At 17.6% G+C, this 20937-nt stretch overlaps 6 protein-coding genes across 6 annotated transcripts; 1 reads left to right on the plus strand and 5 right to left on the minus strand.

The window, feature by feature from the left end:
* Positions 1-399: 399 nt before the first annotated feature.
* Positions 400-2019, minus strand: PGSY75_0614000 (putative thiamin-phosphate pyrophosphorylase; the record flags this gene model as incomplete). Its single annotated transcript, XM_018784722.1, has 1 exon — positions 400-2019. The coding sequence occupies one exon, from the start codon at positions 2017-2019 to the stop codon at positions 400-402; it is 1620 nt and encodes a 539-aa protein (XP_018642776.1).
* Positions 2020-2418: 399 nt separating this feature from the next.
* On the minus strand, positions 2419-5076 carry PGSY75_0614100 (hypothetical protein; the record flags this gene model as incomplete). Its single annotated transcript, XM_018784723.1, has 1 exon — positions 2419-5076. The coding sequence occupies one exon, from the start codon at positions 5074-5076 to the stop codon at positions 2419-2421; it is 2658 nt and encodes an 885-aa protein (XP_018642777.1).
* Positions 5077-5959: 883 nt separating this feature from the next.
* PGSY75_0614200 (putative cytosolic Fe-S cluster assembly factor NAR1) lies at positions 5960-8584 on the minus strand (the record flags this gene model as incomplete). The annotated part of the gene is made up of 1 exon (XM_018784724.1): positions 5960-8584. The coding sequence occupies one exon, from the start codon at positions 8582-8584 to the stop codon at positions 5960-5962; it is 2625 nt and encodes an 874-aa protein (XP_018642778.1).
* A 1587-nt stretch (positions 8585-10171) lies between these two features.
* On the minus strand, positions 10172-13228 carry PGSY75_0614300 (organic anion transporter; the record flags this gene model as incomplete). The annotated part of the gene is made up of 4 exons (XM_018784725.1): positions 10172-10336; positions 10475-10547; positions 10729-10820; positions 10982-13228. 4 exons carry the CDS (start codon positions 13226-13228, stop codon positions 10172-10174), a joined length of 2577 nt encoding a protein of 858 aa, XP_018642779.1.
* Positions 13229-17080: 3852 nt separating this feature from the next.
* PGSY75_0614400 (conserved protein, unknown function) lies at positions 17081-17848 on the plus strand (the record flags this gene model as incomplete). The annotated part of the gene is made up of 1 exon (XM_018784726.1): positions 17081-17848. The coding sequence occupies one exon, from the start codon at positions 17081-17083 to the stop codon at positions 17846-17848; it is 768 nt and encodes a 255-aa protein (XP_018642780.1).
* Positions 17849-18652: 804 nt separating this feature from the next.
* PGSY75_0614500 (60S ribosomal protein L19) lies at positions 18653-19664 on the minus strand (the record flags this gene model as incomplete). Its single annotated transcript, XM_018784727.1, has 3 exons — positions 18653-19092; positions 19357-19462; positions 19662-19664. 3 exons carry the CDS (start codon positions 19662-19664, stop codon positions 18653-18655), a joined length of 549 nt encoding a protein of 182 aa, XP_018642781.1.
* Positions 19665-20937: the final 1273 nt, after the last annotated feature.

Genomic DNA, 20937 nt, shown 5'->3' on the forward strand with positions numbered 1-20937 from the left:
AATAAATAAAAATATAAAAAATAATATATTTTTTTCTTTTGCTTTAAATAACTACTCCTTTTTTAATTTTTTTTTTTTTTTTTTTTTTTTTTTTTTTTTTTTTTTTTTTTTTTTTTTTGTTCTTCAGAATTGATATATGTATATATAAATTAAAATATATAAATATAAATAAATAAATATATATATATATATATATATTTTTTTTATTCATTTTTATCTTGTGTGGAAAATTGCATGTTTACCATTTGGTGAATTTACATAAACATTTTTATATATCGAAAGAATTAAAAAAAAAAAAAAAAAACACACACACACACACAAATATAAACATAAATATAAATATATATATATATATATATATATATTTATTTATTTATTTATATATATATTTTTTTTTTTTTATATACCCATACTATTCTCAACCAATTTCAAAGAAATATCCACCGTTGCTATAAATTTCCATAATGTTTGCTCGTAAAAATTTGTTTCCCCTTGGGTTTCAATTTGTTGTAAAAATTGTGGTGTTATATTTTTGTCCTGTACAATTAGAAAGTAAGACATTAATAAACCGAATTTTTTAATATTTTCTTCTGAGAAAAAATGTTCGTTTTTTAAAAAAATATTAATAATATTATGATTATATTGTATACATGCATTTTTTGTATCATAATATAACCATTGTTCAGATGTTCTAGATTGGATACTTGAATGTTTCTTTATAATAAAAAAATAATTCGAATTAAAAATTTGTGGATAAACATTTTTGTTAAATAAATTACATATTTCTTCACCAATAAGTATAAATATATTATGTCCCATATGTTCTTTTTTTATAATATCGTTTAATTGATTAATCCTTTTTATTATTTCATCCTTTATATTCTCATATTTATCATCACTATTCTTCGCTTTGTTTAATATACCATTTATACTACTACTATCAATTTTATTATTATTGTTTAAAAACAAATCATAAGAAGAATGAAAAAGAAAAACATTTGCCTTCTCACTATTTTTAAAAAATTCATTTAAGGTTATAATATCAAAATGGTCGTTATTTTTAAAAGGTATAAAATATAATTTATTTTTATCTAATATCATATTTGTAACAAGGAATGCATTCATCTTCTGTTTTGTTGATTGGAATATTATAGGTAAATTTAACTGTTCTTTTAATTCTATATTCTGATAATACAAATAATTTAAACAACTACTATACATATTAATAAAAGCAACACAATGACTTTTTTTATATTTATCTATTACATATTTTAATTTTAAAGTATTAATAAATGATGGGGAATTTTCATCAAGTATACATGAAACAACAGCTAGACCTTCACATGTGTTAGAAAAAGATATCATTGTATTTTTTATATTATTTGTATTTATCCCACCTATTAATATAATTGGTGGGATCATATTTTTATAATTAACATCAGTATTATTATGATTTTTTATAAGTTTCCCTTTATCATAAAGATATTTTATTTTATTTTCAAGAATGCGTATTTGTTCTTTTAAACCTTGTTCATTTGATACAATTGTTTTTTTAGTTGTTGATTCATATAAAGTATGATCATGTGCTATATAGTCTATTCTATTATTGATACACATTTCTATATCTTTTTCATCACTAAAATTTATAGTAGCACCAATAATTTTATTTTCACCTAATATATTTCTAGCATGATATAAAGGTATATCGCTCTTCCCTAAATGAACTCCATCCGCATTAACAGATAAACATATATCTAATCTATTGTTTATAATAAGAGGAATATTAAAAGGTATTAATAAGTTTTTTATTTTTACTGCTGTATTATAAAAATATATATCATCTGATTTTTTTAATCTTAATTGTATTAATCCGACCCCTCCTAAAACACCCTGTATTATTTTATTAATAAATGTTCCGCATACATTTTCTTTATCTTTCAAAAACTTATCGTCAGTTACAAGATATAAGGAATAGTCCACACACCTTTTAAATGATTTGCTAGCTTTTCCAATGTTCATCTGAAAAAATGACAAACACTCAATTAATAAGTAACCATCTTACTTCGATAATATTATATATATATATATATATATGTGTAATCGTTTTATTTTTATTTTATGTACAAAAATGATGACTAAAAAAAAAAAAGTTTTTACCAAATGTTCATTTTTTTTTTTTTTTTTTTTTTTTTTTAGCTAGCTATTATTGAGAACATATATTATATATATATATATATATATGTGGATTATACTTAAAAGAACAATTTTAATTTTTACTTTAATTTTTTACTTTAATTTTACTTTAATTTTATTTTAATTTTATTTTAATTTTATTTTAATTTTATTTTAATTTTACTTTAATTTTATTTTAATTTTATTTTAATTTACTTTAATTTTATTTTATTTTTACTTTAATTTTCATTTGAGTGTTTTTTGCATGTCAGTTTTTAAGGATACGAATTTTTGTTCATAGGCTGCATATTCCTTAATACTTTGTATAGTTTTTTTTTTCAAGTGAGTATTAATTTCTTGTAAGGCATTTGTTGAACGTTGATAAACATATTGATGGAGTTTATATTTGTTGGTTAATTCGTTTGTTATTTGTTTTCTATCTTTTAAAAATTGTTTTTCTTTCATTTTTATATCTTTATATTTTTGCACTAAGGTATTATGTTTTTGTAAGAGATATTTTTTTTTATTTGTCAAATTTTCTTTATATATGTTCATATCATTAATAGAAAAATTGAAAGGCAATGTATGTATATTTTTATCTCTTAATGATTCATACATAATATTAGCTTCTTTAATTATTTGATGTTGTAATATTCTTTTAGTTTTAAGATCTTGCATATCCTTTTGAAAAGAATGATAAAAATTATTTATATTTTTTAATATATATCCTAATTGATATATTAAATCTTTATATAATAATATTTTTAAGTGTGCAATTTTGTTATCATTATTAATATATTTAATATAATTAAATAGTTGTTCTTTCATAGGTATAGACATTAAAGATAAAAGTTGTGTATCTACTTTTTTTAATATATCATGTAATTCTTTTTTATTATAATAATGTGAATTTATATTCATAAAAGGATCAGAATATAATAAACAATTTATATTTTCATCGTTTATTATAAAATTTTCTTTTATATGGTTATATGATTTTATTATATTTATTATTCTTTCTATTAGTTTAAAAGAATTAATATTATAATCTTCTATTTGTAAAATATTTTTTAATTTATTTATATAATACATATTATTATCATTCTTAAAAATAATTCTGAAAGGAGACCCTTTAATATGTACTTTATTTAAAGTGACATGGATTTCTCTATACATATTCTCATAACTATTATTATTATTATTATTATTATTTTCAATATTATTTTTTATATATTTATATATCACTTCATATGTACCATTATTTAAATCTTGAATATTAATTATCTTTATATCACCTATACCTTCTACTTCTAAAATGTCTCCACCTTTACATATTTTATTTTCATAAGCATCATAACATTGTATATAGAAGTTATTAAATGTTTTGTTTAGTTCTTCTTCCTCTTCTTCTTTTGTGAATTTTAAAAGATGCATTTTTTTTTTCTTCTTCTCACTATCCTTGTCATCTTTTTGGTGGGTCTTAATAGATACATGATGAAGAGGGGATTCACACGACACATTAGAATCACAAGGATTATCATAAAAGGAGGATGTATTATTATCATATGATAATATTTCTTCACTTGTATCATAAGGAATAATTAATTTATTCGTAATGTCATTCTTATAAATTACACAGTTGGGTGCATAAGCTTCTGAAGCTTTTATTTCAATAAGATATGGAGATTCAGCTATATGTTTTTTATTATAAAATATTGATAAATAATAATATCCACATTTTCTTAAATTATAAGTAATAATATAAGTACCATTCTTTAGATCTCTTACATTACATTTTAGACTGTCTTTGATTAATTTATTAGATTCTTCATCATATTCTAAATTATTATTTAAGTATCCATCCTTCATGGTATCATTGTATGTTATATTATTATTATAATGATGATGTGCATGATTATTAAAAAAATCTTTTTTTTTTATACAATTTGTGTTTTTTTTTTTATTTTGATTATTATGTGTATTTATTTCATGGGATTTATTTTGATGTGTATCTATTTCGTGGTATTTATTTTGATGTATATCTATTTCATGGTATTTATTTTGATGTGTATCTATTTCGTGGTATTTATTTTGATGTGTATTTATTCCATTTGAATATTTTCCATATATAGGTTCATTATTTCTTACATTTGGAGGATAATATTCCATTTCATCATGACATGGTTGATATGTATCATAATTGTGTTCATTTTGTTTTGAAGAATATTGACCTACATTTTTATAATTAGAAAAGTTGGCATTAATATTATATTTGTTATGATTTATATTGATTAAAGAACAATGTTTATCATATAAATATTTATTAAAAAGATTATTATTTATAAATTTTGAATACATATTATTATTATTATAAGATTGAGAAGTTGTATATTCATTTTTATTATAATTTAGTTTATCGACTTGATCTTTTCTTTTTATATATACTTCTAATATACAATTTTCTATATAGATACATTCTTCATTTGTATTTAATGTTTCTATAATAATTTCATTTGTAATACCTGCTGTTCCTTGATATAAATGTTCTCCTTTGACTTTACATATTTTATTATCTATATTTAAATTTTTATATTGTTTATATTCTATATCATTATAATTTTTATTATCATATATATTATATATATGATTATATCTTTTATTATTATATTGATAATAATTTATATATATATTATTACATTCATTTATAACTTTATCAATATATTTTTTCCCTATAAGTTTGCTTTTATTTAAATATTTCTCATTATCATTATCATTGTCTCTTTTCTCTTTTTCTTCTATCTTTATATCATGATTACTATTTTTTTTCTTTTCTTTTCTTTTATTTCCTTCTATATTATATTTTAATATATCGTTCAATTGTTCTATGCCATATACACTACTCATTATAACAATAAAATAGAAAATAAAATTGAAAGATATTCCTTATTTTAAAGGTATATTATATGTATTATATATATATATATATATATATATATTTATTTATTTACATTTATTTATTTATATATTATCATAATATGGACAAATGATTTACTTTTTATTTTTTTTTTTTTTTTTTTTTTTTTTTTTTTTTTTTTTTTTTTTTTTTTTTTTTTTTTTTTTATTTTTTTTTTTTTTTTTTTTTTTTTTTTTTTTTTTTTTTTTTTTTTTTTTTTTTTAAATGGAGAGCATACAAGTTTGCTCTACTGTTGCATATTTTAAATATTTTTAAAATAAAAAAAAAATACTTGATTCATAAATATAATATATACATGAAAAAATAATAAAATATAAAATATAAAATACTTCACAATATCATATATATTTATATTTAAATGTATGTATATCATAAGATGACACATGCATGTGCGTATGCAGACTAAAAAAAAAAAAAATAACACGCACATATATAATATATGTGTATGTAATATATGTTATATTTATATCTTCTATTTTTTTTTGTATATATATAATAACTGCTATTGTAGTATTTTGAAAATTTAAAGGGTTAATAAATTATTTAAAAAAATAAATAAATATAAACAAATAAATAAATAAATATATATATATATATATACAAATAAATATATTACACATGAATTATTTTAATAATGACGATAATTATAAAATTATCACTACATAAAAAAAAAAAAAATACATATAAACATATAAACATATATGTTATATATTACATATATATGTTTATATGTTTACATGTTTACATGTTTACTTTGTGGTGTTGTCATATTTATCTCTTTATATATTATAATTACCAAAAAAAAAAAAGGCTCTACCAATTGGTTATGTCCAATTTTTTTTTTGAAGAGAAGGTTGCTTTAAAAAGATGAAACGTTCCATGATTAAATGCGTGAAATATATTTTTTAAAAAAGAATTAATAGTTTCATCATATATACAATGATTTGAGTTTACATATAAAGTATATTTATCATCATGCATAGTATCATATAATTTCATAAACAATTTTTCTTTATCTTTATATTTAAATATATTATTATGTTCTTGATCATTATTATTAATATATTCATTGTTATTATTATTCTCCTTATATAATGAATTCATTATATAATTTTTATGATTTTCATTACAGCAGAATTTTTTTCTTTCTTTCTTTTTATTATCATTTGATACTTGTAAAAAGTCGAAATTAGAAATAACTTCTTGTTTAGCTATTTTTTTAAATATATCAATATTATTACATGAACAATTTGAAAATTTCTCAACATGTTGTGAAAAAATATTCTGAGCACATCCAAAAAGACATCCTTTTTCACATGCCATTAATTCAACATAATCAATTCTTCCAATAAATCTAAGATTATATGTAATATTAATATCATATTCATTTTTATTATCATCAACATGTGATATTTGTTCATCCATATTTTTATAATTCTTTATGTTCTCATTCTTTAATTCTTTTATTTTTCTCAAAACATTATGCATACTCTTAAATCCATATGATAAGATAACCCTAAACATACAAGTATTATTCTTAAATAAAGAAAGAACAATTATATCTTCATATTTTAAATTTAACCCCAATTCTTTATCAACTTCAAAATTAAATATTTCTTTACACACATATTTAAATATTTCTTCTCCATATCCCATAGATATATTATTTTTATGACTGCTACGAATTAAATAACGTAAAAATAAATCATCATAAATATATTTCATATATTTTGTTTCTTCAAAATATGATAATATTACCTTATTTTTTTTTTTTTCTTCTTTGTCATTTATAGTGTTGACATATAAATATTCATCAACACTACACACATTATTACTACTACTACTACAACTATTAATATTATTATTTTTGTTGATATTATTATTATTATTTATTTTTTTTTTTTTATTGTTGTTGTTTGTATCCCTTTCGTTTAATATATCAGACAAACCACTTGTTATATTATTTGACCCAGACACATAATTTTGACAAGTTCTTTTTATAAGCTTATATATATTATCAATATTTAATTCAGGTAATGTATAAAAATCAATGTTCATATTTTTTATCATTTCAATCAGTTCCACTGTTGTCATAACTGCATCAACACCATAAAATTTGTTTTTATTTTGTTCATTTCTTACAAATATATTATAGTCAATATTTTGACCAGATAAATAATTCTTCATATTATTTTCTATACTAGTCTGTTGTTCTTCATATATTCGACAAGCTTCTAATTTTTTATCGAAACAATATAATAAATAAACATGATTTATATCATATATATTTAAAACTTCCATATCGTTTAATACAGTCATATTATTATCATCATCATCATTATTAATATATTTTTTTTTTGTTTTTAATAAATTTTCATTGAATCTATAATTTCTATTAAAATATTTATTACATATACTTATCCAATTAAATTTATAATTATATAATTTAAAAAAATTATTGTAAATATAATAATCATTTAAACATGGATATGTATTTATAACACTGTTATGTAAATGTAATATTTTTAAAATAATCCCTTGAATATCTTGACTACTTTTTGTCTTACTAAAACTATTTAATATATCATCATCAAAATTTTTTTCTCCATATAAAACAGTACCACTACAATGAGAACATATAAGTGGAAGTGTTTTCTTTCCTATTTGTTTTTCTATATATTGTAAAGAAAATATATTACTTGAATTATTTGAGCATAATGAAACATATTTATCTTCATCTTCATAAGTATTATTCATATTATTCATACTAACCATATTGTTTATATTATCATTATGTAAGGGGATTTTGTTTTTTGTTTTATTCTTATCATTTAATATTTTCGATATGAATATATTTTTTTTCTTCTTATGATTCATATTTTCAACATGACCATCTGAACGATATATATTATTTTCATATACATCATTATTTTTAAAAAAATATTCAAGAAATTCTTTTTTTGCTTCATTCAATGTTATTAATTCTCCTAATGATGAATCATATACATAATCAAAATTTAAAGATTTAAAAAAAAAACATAATTTCTTTTGAATTGTTAATACTGGTAATTTATAATATACAGATAATGCTGTGACACTTTGTAAAGATAATGACATAATATTAATTTTTTTTTTTTTTACAGTATTTATTATTTCTATATAATTCTGACTTTTTAAAAATGTAGTTTCTTCATTCGTAACACAACCACTACAAGCTAAACAATCTGTTAACGATATTTCTCCTCTTTCTTTTTTATTATAATAATTCTTTTTTTTTATTTTCTTTATATTTATTAAATTTGGTCTCTCAACTTGTATAATGTTTTCATTTTCTTTATTATCATTAGATGAATTATTATATAAAAAGGGCTTAATACATTTCTCAGCTTCATTGTTATAGTCATTTAAATTCTCTAATTTTATTGAATTCGAAAACATGTTGTAATTCTATTTTTTACTTTATGCGATCAAATTTATACTTTTACGATCACAATAATACATTTTCTTAAATAGATACATTTTTTTTTTAAAAAAATAAAAATTAAAAAAAAAAAAAATATATATATATATTATTATTATATATTTATATATTTTAATAAGTTGGCAAGAAATAAGCTCTACATGAGTATAGAATGATAAAGAATAAAAAAAAAAAAAAAAAAAAAAAAATTTTTCTAATTTGCCATTAGGAAAATTAAAATAAGAATATATTAATATAAATATATTTAATAGTTCTTTCTATTTTTATTTTTATTTAATATTTTATTATATGAAATGAATAAATATAAAAATATAACAATATATGAATATAATATAAATAACATTATTTAGATATGAGCCGCGAGCAAATAAAAAAAAAAATATATATATATATAATATATATATATATTATTATTATATTTAGCCTATCCTTAAAAAACATATTATAGTCTACAAAAATTTGAACATTACAGGAGTATTTTATTTTTATTGTTATATTTATAATTCATATTAAAAAAAAAATATATTATATATATATTTAAATAATTATATTAAATGAAAAAATTTTAATAATAAGATATCTTAATATTTATAAAGTTCAATTTTTTTTTTTTTTTTTTGTATATTTTTTGAAGTTCTCTTAACTTTTCAGATGTAAAAATATAAATATATAAATATATATATATATATATATATATATATATATGTATATATGTATATATGTATATATATTTTATAGCGATATATAATAAATATATATCACTTCATATATTTTTTTTGGCGTGACAAGGTGTGCAATTAATTATATATTTATATGCATATAAATGAGAATATCTTAAAATTAATTTTGAAACTAAAAAAAAAAAAAAAAAAATTTAAAATTCCACAAACTGAATCGGTGGCATGAAATATATATATAATAATATGTATTTATTCTTCTTTTATTTTTTTTCTATGTATAATATATGTACGAATAGGGGGAATAAAAACATAAGAAGTAACATAGGATTATTATATATACGCAACATTATAAAAATAAATATAACTACACATATATATATATATATATATATATGTATGTATGGTTAAACACATATAATCAAAATGAAATGCAACATGTATAATATAAATGTTTTAAAATTTAAAATACTTTTAAAAAAATATATATGTATAGAAGAATAAAAAACTACACAAATGCTTATATTTAAATATATAAAACATTTTTATTAAAAATATCACAACATATATAATTATATGTATATGTATATATATATATATTATATATATATATATTTATATGTAGCGTAAAATATAACAAGGTCCAACAATATATATATATATATATATATATATATGCATGTAACAAATTTTTTTAAAATAAGGTATTTAAAGAAATTTTAAATATGCAGAAAAAAAAAAAAAATAATAGAAACAATATGTATAATATAATTTTTTTTTTTTTATTTATTTTCATAAATGAATAAAATGAAGTCGGTATTTTATTTTATTTTATTTTATTTTTATTATTATTATTATTTTTTTTTCTTATGCTTTAATAGGCTGTCTACTTTTATATTTCTTGATTTTCTTCTTTGAATATAGATAAAGGAAAAAACTTCCTAATGCCATTATTAGTGCTTTAGAACATATAATTAATAAAGTAATTTTTAAACCTGAACTTTGTTCACGACATTTTTCACTTAAGTCACCCTATAAAAATAAAAATAAAAATAAAAAGAATATAATAAAATAAAATCATATACATGTTAAAAATATCATACATATATATATATATATATATATATTTATTTATTCTATTTTTTTTTAAATTAAAAATTTTCAAATTACATTTCTTGTTACAACACAGTCTGGAGATAATGTTCCCTTAATCTTTCCAGTAATGATGGTCCATGGAATATCACTATATGGAAAAAAAATATATACACACATATATACACATATATATATATATATATATATATATATATTAATGTATGTACATATATTTTATTCATTTATTTATTTTTTTATGAACAGTTCAGGTAATTTTTCACTTTTCAAAAAAAAAAAAATAATGGTGTACTATATATTTTTTTTCTTACCCGAATAAATGAGAAATAAATGATGACATTCCAATTGAAAAAGCTCGAATATTTTGTGGCACACACACCATAATACCAATATTATGACCAGGCTAGGTGAAAAAAAAAAAAAAAAAAAATATATATATATATATTTATTTAGCTAGCTGTGTTTAATAAAAATATGAACAAGATAATATTTTCCTTTTAACAAAGTGACTTAAAAAAAAAATATGTATATATATATATATATATATATATTTATATTTCTTACCATTGCGGAGAAGAGAAAGGTCAGACCTAATGTCATAACAAATGTGAACCAGTACATATTACTAATAAAGGGTATCATTAGAACCAAGACACTTGCAATTATTAGAATGAAAAATGTCTGCAAACCTACAATTCGTAAATATTCATGAACAAGTACATCTTTGTTATATATTTTAATTTTCTTTTCATTATTTTTTATGTGTTCATAATTTTTATCAATATTTTGTATATTTAGATTGTAAAAGTCCATTAGGAATCCTCCGAAGAAAGTACCAATGATGGATGACAAGCAAGCGCATAAACTACAAGTAACAGTTGCTGCTTTATAAGAAGGGAAGATGTTAAGTGCATATAAGATTGGAGCTCCATAAACTAGATAGCATTGAATCATATCTGCATGTGCTGTTAAAGCAATAACTAATAATAAGAAGCTAATATTAGTAATAGTAGTATTAACTAATAAGCTTAAGTTTAGTTCTGTATTTTTATCTTCATCAAGTGTTTCTATACTATTTTCGATTTCGATTTCAAGGAATTTATCTCTTTTGTCTTTACTATATGAACGTTGTGCAGGATTTAAATATAGATCATCATTTCCATAAGCTTTAACTGTATACATTTTATCAAGGTTATTATTTATATAACTATTATTACCACTATGTCGCTCGGTATAATCATTATTTGTCATGTCATTTTCATTGTCATATGAATTAACACCGTCATTATGATTTAATTTTTGAGATGAACTAAATGAAAGATTATTTGTATCATTTTTATGTAGACCATTATTTCTAAACATGGCATCTTCTTCATAAATAGCAGCAACCATATTTCCTTTTTTATTTAATTTAAAGTTTTCATCATATGATTTATGATCAGAATAGTCGGTTGAATGTTTATTTTTTGAATTATCTGTGCTATCATCAATACTTTTTCCTGATGATATATTTTTTAAATTAGAAATATTGGAAGTTTTAGCACTAGATAAATTATTCTGATCATTAACATTATCGTGTCCTTTAGTTAATTGCTTTTGATAATTAGTACTAGCTTTATTTCCATCTTCATAATTGCCATCATCATTATTATTATTGTCATTATTATTATTGTCATTGTTATTATTGTCATTGTTATTATTATTATTATTATTATTATTTTCCTTTTTGTTGTTTATATTGGTGGTATCATCAGTTGAATTATGATTATTTTCTTTTTTATTATTTCTATTATTTTCATTTGTTTTGTGCGATTCATCATTAGCAGCTTTTGTTTTAAAATCATTCGAAAGGGAAGGGTCGTCGTCTTGTTTACTTTTGGTTCTGTCCTTGATACTCTTTGAGCTTTTCATTGTGTTATTTCTATACATACCTTCTTCCAAACATTTTTGTGGTTGTGACTTTTCGAGTTCCCTTCTGCTTTTTTCATCTTCATATGATTTAAGTAGGCTTTCATCAAAAAGATAGAAGCACATGAAAAAAAGGAAAAAAACAAATCCTGATATTAAAAAGTATTGAGCAATGCTGATTTTCAAAAGTGGTAATGCAACAGCTAGTAAATATCCTACACAACCACCTAAAGGAAACATAGCTATAAAGATACTAATCCATGAGCCAGCTCGATCTTTTGAATATGAATAAATAAGCGGAGGGATAATTGTTATAAATGCAGCTTCACTAAAACCACAAAAAAATCTACTAAACATTAAAGTATAATATGAACCAACAATAAATGAGAAACCTGTAAGTAATAGAGCTAAAGAATTCTGGAATAAAAAAATATCAGTTATTTTAAATATACTATATGCTGAAGCTAATGAACCACTTAAAATAGAATTTATACTTAATCCAAATACAAACACTGAAGTAAGAAATCCAATGTGTACATCAACATTTGTAGCATCATATATTTCTTTTAAATATGATGATAAATAATCATAAGAACCAGGTATAATACCTCTATTTACATATATTAAAAAATGTATTATTGTTATTATTGTATATATAAAATAAAATCTATTCACTTTCTTTTTTAATCCAAATAAATATTTATCTAACCCTGAAAAACATACATACTTTTCTATTTTACTACATCCATCTATTAAATCATCATCAATATTTGATAATACTTTTTTTCCTTTCACTTCATTAGTATTAGATTTTAAAAATTCGCCTTCATATTTTTTACTTTCATTTTTCTTCAACCTTGTCTCATTAGAATTAATTACTTCAATTTTTTCAGTTGAACTCATTGTTCATCTTTTTTTTTTTTTTTTTTTTTTAAAAATCCCCAATTGATTTTTAGCTAGCTACTCAAACTAAGCAACAACCCAAAACGGTACACTCAAATAAAAATAAAATGAATAAATAAATAAATATATATATATATATATATATATATATATATATATATATATATATTAATATATTATTTACTCATTTAAATGATTACACAAAATATACACACGTGTATATAAATCTTTACAAAACGTTTACAATATATTTGTTATATATTATATTTTTTTTAAAATAAAAAATTAAAACGGTTAAAATATATACATACATATATATATATATATATATATATATATATAATATATATATAATTAAAATATGGCCTTTTTTAAAAAGGTATAAAAAAGAAATAACACATATTAAAAAAAAACCATATTAATATAACATATATATATATATAATTATATATATTAAATAAAAATAAATTAAAGAAATAAGCCATAAACATATATGCACACATATATTATATATATATATAATATATTTCAAAATGTAGCAAAATTCATATATTAAATGTATTCTTAAGGAATAATAAATAATCACATATATAAATATATATATCACACATATATAATTATATATATATATATATATATTTTATTTATTATCATGAAATATCTTTTTTTGCTTTTAAAATATTCATAGTCTTATATAATACTATTTTATAGTAATTATTAAAGAATAAAAAAAAAAAAAAAAAGTTCCATAAAAATTAAAAAAATTAAAATGTTAATCAAAATGGTAATATGAAACAATATATATATTATATATATAATAAACATATAAAATATTTATTAAAAAAAAAATTATTCCTATTTTGCTTAAAATAAATATCATACATACATATATATATATATATATATATATATATTATAATATGTACATATAAATATTTTATTTTAATACACTTCGTATTTTTATATTTATTTAATGATATATGTATGCATAAACTACATTCTAATACACTTTTATATACCACTCAAATTATTTTATTATACTTATATATGTAATATATTATTTTAAAATGATTTCTTTTATATATATAAATAAAATAATAATTACACAGTAGGGAATACACTTTTTTTTTTTTTTTTTTAAGAATTATCCTTTATAAAAATATTATTATGATAATTATTTTATAAATAAATATAATAATATATATATATATTATTATTATATTTTATTTCACATTTGAATTGGTTTTTTTCCACCTTGTGTTTTTTTTTTTTTTTTTTTTTTATATTCATAAAAATATATATATTATAAAGCTTATAACTAATATTATATTTATATTAAAAATATAAAATATTTGTTATATATAAAAAATATATGTTTGTATATTTTAATATACATATCTTAATATGTATAAATATTACATTTATGAAGGAAAAAAAAAAAAAAAAAAAAATATATATATATAATATGATCATAAATATATTATATTTGAAACAAAATTTTTATTTATTATTTATTTATTTATTTATTATTTATTTCTTAATTATTATTTTTTTGGGAATGTTCTATTTTTTAGATAATTACAATTAAAAATGTTTTTTTTTGTTTTATTCTTTAATTTCTTTATTTTCTTTTAGGTTTTTATAATTTTCTACTTTTTTGCAAAAACAAAAATTAAAAAAATTGCTTTTCCGGATAATAAAAAAAAAATATATATATTTATATATTCACATATATATAACAATAATAAAAAGAAAGATTTTATAAATACATATAAAAAATTACGCATTCATCATATAATATAAATAACTTAATATATTCTCTATATATATTATATATATATATATTATATATATGTATAAATATTTATTTATACGTACATAATAATATTTAAAAAAAAATGAAAGAAAAAAATTTCCTTTTTTTTTTCTTAAATTTCTAACTATATATATATTATGTGTATAATATAAAACTAATGCATATAAGAATAAATATAAATATTATATATATATATATATATATATATGATAATTTTATTATTATATTATTTATAATAATATTGTGTAAAAGTATAATATATATATTTACTTATTCATATATTAATATTTTTTATATATTTAGAAAGGATAGATAAATTATAAATACGTTTTCTTTATTTTTCCAGCACGATTCTTTCATTTTTTATTATTTTTATTTACACTTGAAAAAATATATATATATATATATATATATATTTAAAATTCACTTTTCTATGTTTAATACTTATCGTTTATTTTATTAAAATACTTTTGGAGATTTTTTTTTTTTTATAATTATAATTTTTTTTTTTTTTTTTTAATTTATTTATTTATTCTGATTGTGAATGGAAAAAGGAAGTATTTATAAAAAAGGCAATAAAATAAAATATATATATATGTATAATTATTTTAATATACTCATAAAAAAATATATATTTTTTTTTTCTACCATAACAACATGTGATGTTTTATTTACAAAAAAGGAGCTTCATTTTATGTGTAATTCTTTTATTTTTATTTTTATTTTTTGTTGTTGTTTGATATGAGAGAATTATCATCTATGTATATGAAATATATATTATCTTTAATTTTTTCAAAAAAAAAAAATAGAAATATAGAAATAAATATAAAAGATTTACATACATGACATATAAATATGGAGTCACTGAAATAAGTTTAATATATATATATATATATATTTATTTAATATAATATATTTATATATGTATATTTTTTATAATAAGAAGCTACTATGTTATAATTTTCTTTATATTAAAATATTTAGGCTTTTTTTCTATTTTATTTTTTCTTATTTTTTTTTTATAAAACATGGAGGAAATAATAAAGTGTCATAATAAATAATAAGTAATAAAATTTACAACATATTATGTAATATATATATATATATATATATATACATATATATATTAATATAACCCTTATATTATTCATATTTAAAACATTTAAAAAAAAAAAAAAAAATACAATATGTTATTTTTTTCTTCGGGTATTATATATATATATATATATATATATATATAATACCCTTTCAGTATATTTTTTTAAAGATATAATTTGTTGATTAAATTTATTTTATTTTATGAAACCAATAATACAAATCCTTCTTTTGTATATATATTTTTTCAAAACTAATTTTATTATATATATAATAGAATAATGTTATTTCTTTTATTTTTCGTATATTAATTTTCATAGATATATTAAAAAATATATAGATTTAAAAATTATATATGTATATATATAATTATATATAATCCATTTTTATTATTTGTTATTTTTATATTGTGTATTCTGAATGATTATTTTATTTTATACACCACTTATAGATATATTACAAAAAATAAAAAAAAGGAAAACAAAACCAATAAACAGAAAAAAATCAAAAATGAATTTATTTGTACCTCTAATGTAAAATAAGTTGTAACATATTATTGGAAATATTAAACTGGAAGAACAGAATAATAATAGAAATAAATAAATAAATATATATATATATATATATGTGTTTTTTTTTTTTTTTTTTTTTTTTTTTTTTTTTTTTTTTTATGTATTTAATTTTTGTTGGCTAGTTTGTAAACATAATTGGCTACATACATAAATTAAGTGGTAAATAGGAAAATAATATATACCTGATTAAAAAAAAAAAAAAAATAGCTACATTAATATATATGTATATATAAGAAGAAAAATAAGCTAGCCAAATGAATTAATATATATATATATGTATATTTTTTTTTTTATATTTTTCCTGACCCATGTACATAATATTTTTTCCATAATTTTTTGTTTTTTTATTTCATTTTAAAATACGAAACAATGGATATGCAAGAACAGATAAGCGATAAGGGTGCTGGCGATTATGATGGCACTTTAGTAGAATTAAAGGAAAATGAATTACTTAAAGAAGATGAGAAGAAAAAAACAAAAAAAAAACTGTATGAATTAAACGAGTTACATCATTTAGTTAATGCATTACCTTATATTGATTCATATGACAATGAGTTGGAACAAAATGCAAAAAAGCTAGTTGAAGAAGAAATGAATTTAATGCATAAGAATAACGAGATAAAAAATTATTTAGAAAGTTTTCCTCCTCCTAAAATAACATATTTAAGTAACGATAACTCTATTATAGAAAATGAATTAAAGCGATGTGAAGAAAATCGAAAAATGCAAAAATTGAACTTTGATCATTATAATATTGAAAATGATGTATTAAGTAATAAAAATATAGAAGAATGGGAAAAGACATTAAAAAAATATGAAATTATTTTAGAAAATTCACATAATGCTTTAATAAATATGGAATTAATGAATAAATATAAAGAAGTTATGTGGAGTGAACATATGAAAGTATTTAATCATTTAGATATCAATTTACAAAATAACATTAAAACATTAAAAGATGATATAGACAATATAAATAAAAAAAGAAAATTACATCAACTAAGTTATGTTAATGAATTATCAACATTGCAAAATGAACAAAAAGAATACAAGAAAAAAAATAATATCGTTCTTAATGAAATCAAAAAATTAATGACAGAAAATATGCTAATGAAATATAAAACAAATATGATATAATAACAGGAATTATATTGTATATAAATATGTATATTTTGAAAAGAAACATATTATATATGAATCTTAAATTATAATATGTAATATTTCTTATGTTTTTGTTTTTGTTTTTCTTTTTCTACATTATATTATATAACATTATATTATTTCATATTATTTTATTTTATTTTATTTTTTTTTGTGGATGCATAAGTTGAAAAATCACATGATTTTTACCAAAATAATTTTATGCACTTATCTTAACTTTTTTTTTTTTTTTCTTTTTTTTTCATAATATATAATTAATTGTTATTTAGCATATATTAAGATTTAATTTTTTTTAAAGGTGGAAAGGAGAATCATTGAGGTGAATAACCAAACAAACATATACATATATATTTTTCGCTTCAATTATTTGTTATAATTCTCTTTTACACATTTCGTTTCTTTTTATAATAGACATTTTGTTTAAGAGAAAATATAATTTTTAAAAATGTTTAATTTTTCAGTTTAAATAAAAAATATAATATAATATATTATTTTCTTTTTTTTTTTTTTTATATAGAAAATTATTTATATATATAATATAGAACCGAATAAATACACATATATACATATATATATATTGGAAAGATATTATATAAAATAAATAATCTATAAATAATCATACATAGTTACATATATATAAATATTTTTTTTTTTAGTGAATAATAATTTTTCACTTTTCAAAAAGATCAAAAATATTTTTTATTAAACTAAAAACATAATATATCTATATAATACATACATGCAAATATATATTCATATATATATATATACTTGTTATGTTTATGCTACAACTTCTTTATCTTTCTTTAATTTTCTCTTATTTCTTAAAACTTGAGCCTTCAATCTCTTGGCTTCTAATTGATCTGCTATAGCTTTCTTTTTCAATGTTTCATTCTTTTCTCTTTGGATGGCTTCAATTAAAGTTCTTTTATTTTTAAATTGGTTTCCCTTACATTTTAAATAAAAGGAGTGATATAAATGTCTATCAACCTTTTTGGAGTCTCTTAATCTTTTTAATAATCTTCTAAGAACACGTTGTCTCTTTATCCATAATGTTTTTTGATTTGTTCTTGCGTTTTTGGTACCCTTTCTTTTACCGATACCCATATGTCTACCTTTTCTTTTGGCTAGCTTATATAATCTAACCCTAGCTCTGCTATGAACTTTTTGTGGCTTTTTTAAAATCAATCCTTCTTTATATAATTTTCTTATGCTAAACCCTGTATAATAATAATAAAAAAGAAAATATATATATATATATATATATTATATATAATATTGGAACAGTTATGGTTAACCGTACACATATATGTAAAAAAAAAAAATTTATATATAATATTATTATTTATAGAAATAATATGAATTATTCATAAAAATAAAATTGTTGTTAAGAATAATATCACTTGTTCATGTAATTATTCTAAAAATATAATATATATAAAATTTTTTTTTTTTTTTTTTTTTTTTTTTTTTTGATGACATACTTGAATTAGCTAATGAAATTTCGCTAATTTCATTTGGGTCCATCCATATTTTATTCTTTCCACATTTTAAAACAGAAGCTGCTAATCTTTTTTGTAATTTGAGTGACTACATAAAAAAAAAAGGAAAAGAGATTAAACATAAATAAATGTATACATATATATATATATATATTATATATATATGTTCAATTTACACATATAAAATACTTATATAAAAAATATATTCGTTAATTTCATATTTGACAACTAATCCTTATATATAGATAAATATTATGTATATTTTATTAATTTATTCACAATCTTACCATTTTTATAAATACTTTTGATAATAAAAATATGTTGTTTGATATTTATTTTTAAAATAAATGAATTTCAAATGATAGTAATATTTTTAATTAAGGAAAATTTTTTTTTTTTTTTTTATGTTTTTCTTCTGAAGATGTTATTTTATTTATTATTAAAACTAAATAATATAAAATATATATATATATATTATTAATTCAAAATAATATATATAAATATATAATCTTTTTATAAAAACTACAAAAAATAAAAAAAAAATGGAATAAGAATATTATATATTTATAATATAAAATACATATTTTTATTTTTTTTTTTTATTTTCATATAATTTAAAGAAAGAAAAAAAAAACAAAAAGGAAAAAAAAATTCTTAATAATATATGAAATGAAAATAATAAAATATATATGGATATAAATTAATATAAAATAATATATATATATAAAATATAATATATATGAATATATTATATATTATAATTTTTTTCTTTTTAAATATGTACTTTAATTATTGAACATATAATGAAATGAATATAAGCACATATAATAAATATTTATTTTTATTATGTATATATTTTTATGTGTTTATATATAATTTTTATATAAAGGAAGGACCCTTTTATATTTAAATATATAATATATATATATATATATATATAATATTATATATATACTGTATTAATAATAAGTGTATTATATAAATATGTATATATAAAATTATAAAATATTATTATATATATAATAATATATATTATTTACTTTTAAAAGGAATATGCTGTAGAATATTATATATAATATATATAAATATAATATTGAAAGTGAAATATAATATTATATATTTATAATACTGAATAATAATATGTGCTTAGAATGTATTACCAATATATTTATATATATTACTTTGTTTGCTTACTAGTGGTCCTCTTTCAAATACCCTTAAAAATGATTAAGGGGTATTTATATTAAATCTTATAATATATATTATATATGTAATATATAATTATATCACTTTATTTTATTTTATATAATGAATAATATATTTCAACAGCCTTATATAAGAAAAACGAAAAAAAAAAAAAAAAAAATTAAAAAGTAAAAAAATAAATAAATATATATATATATATATGTTTATTTTGATTAATTTGATTAAAGATTAATTTTTTTTTATTTTATATAATTATTAAAATATCTTTATTTTTTTATAATATTTAAAAACTTATATATATATATATATATATATATAATAAAATACAAAAACCCCTTTCCACCCCCTTTTGTTTTT

The sequence above is a fragment of the Plasmodium gaboni genome, chromosome 6 (genome assembly GCF_001602025.1).
Source record: "Plasmodium gaboni strain SY75 chromosome 6, whole genome shotgun sequence".
Classification (NCBI taxonomy): Eukaryota; Apicomplexa; class Aconoidasida; order Haemosporida; family Plasmodiidae; genus Plasmodium; species Plasmodium gaboni.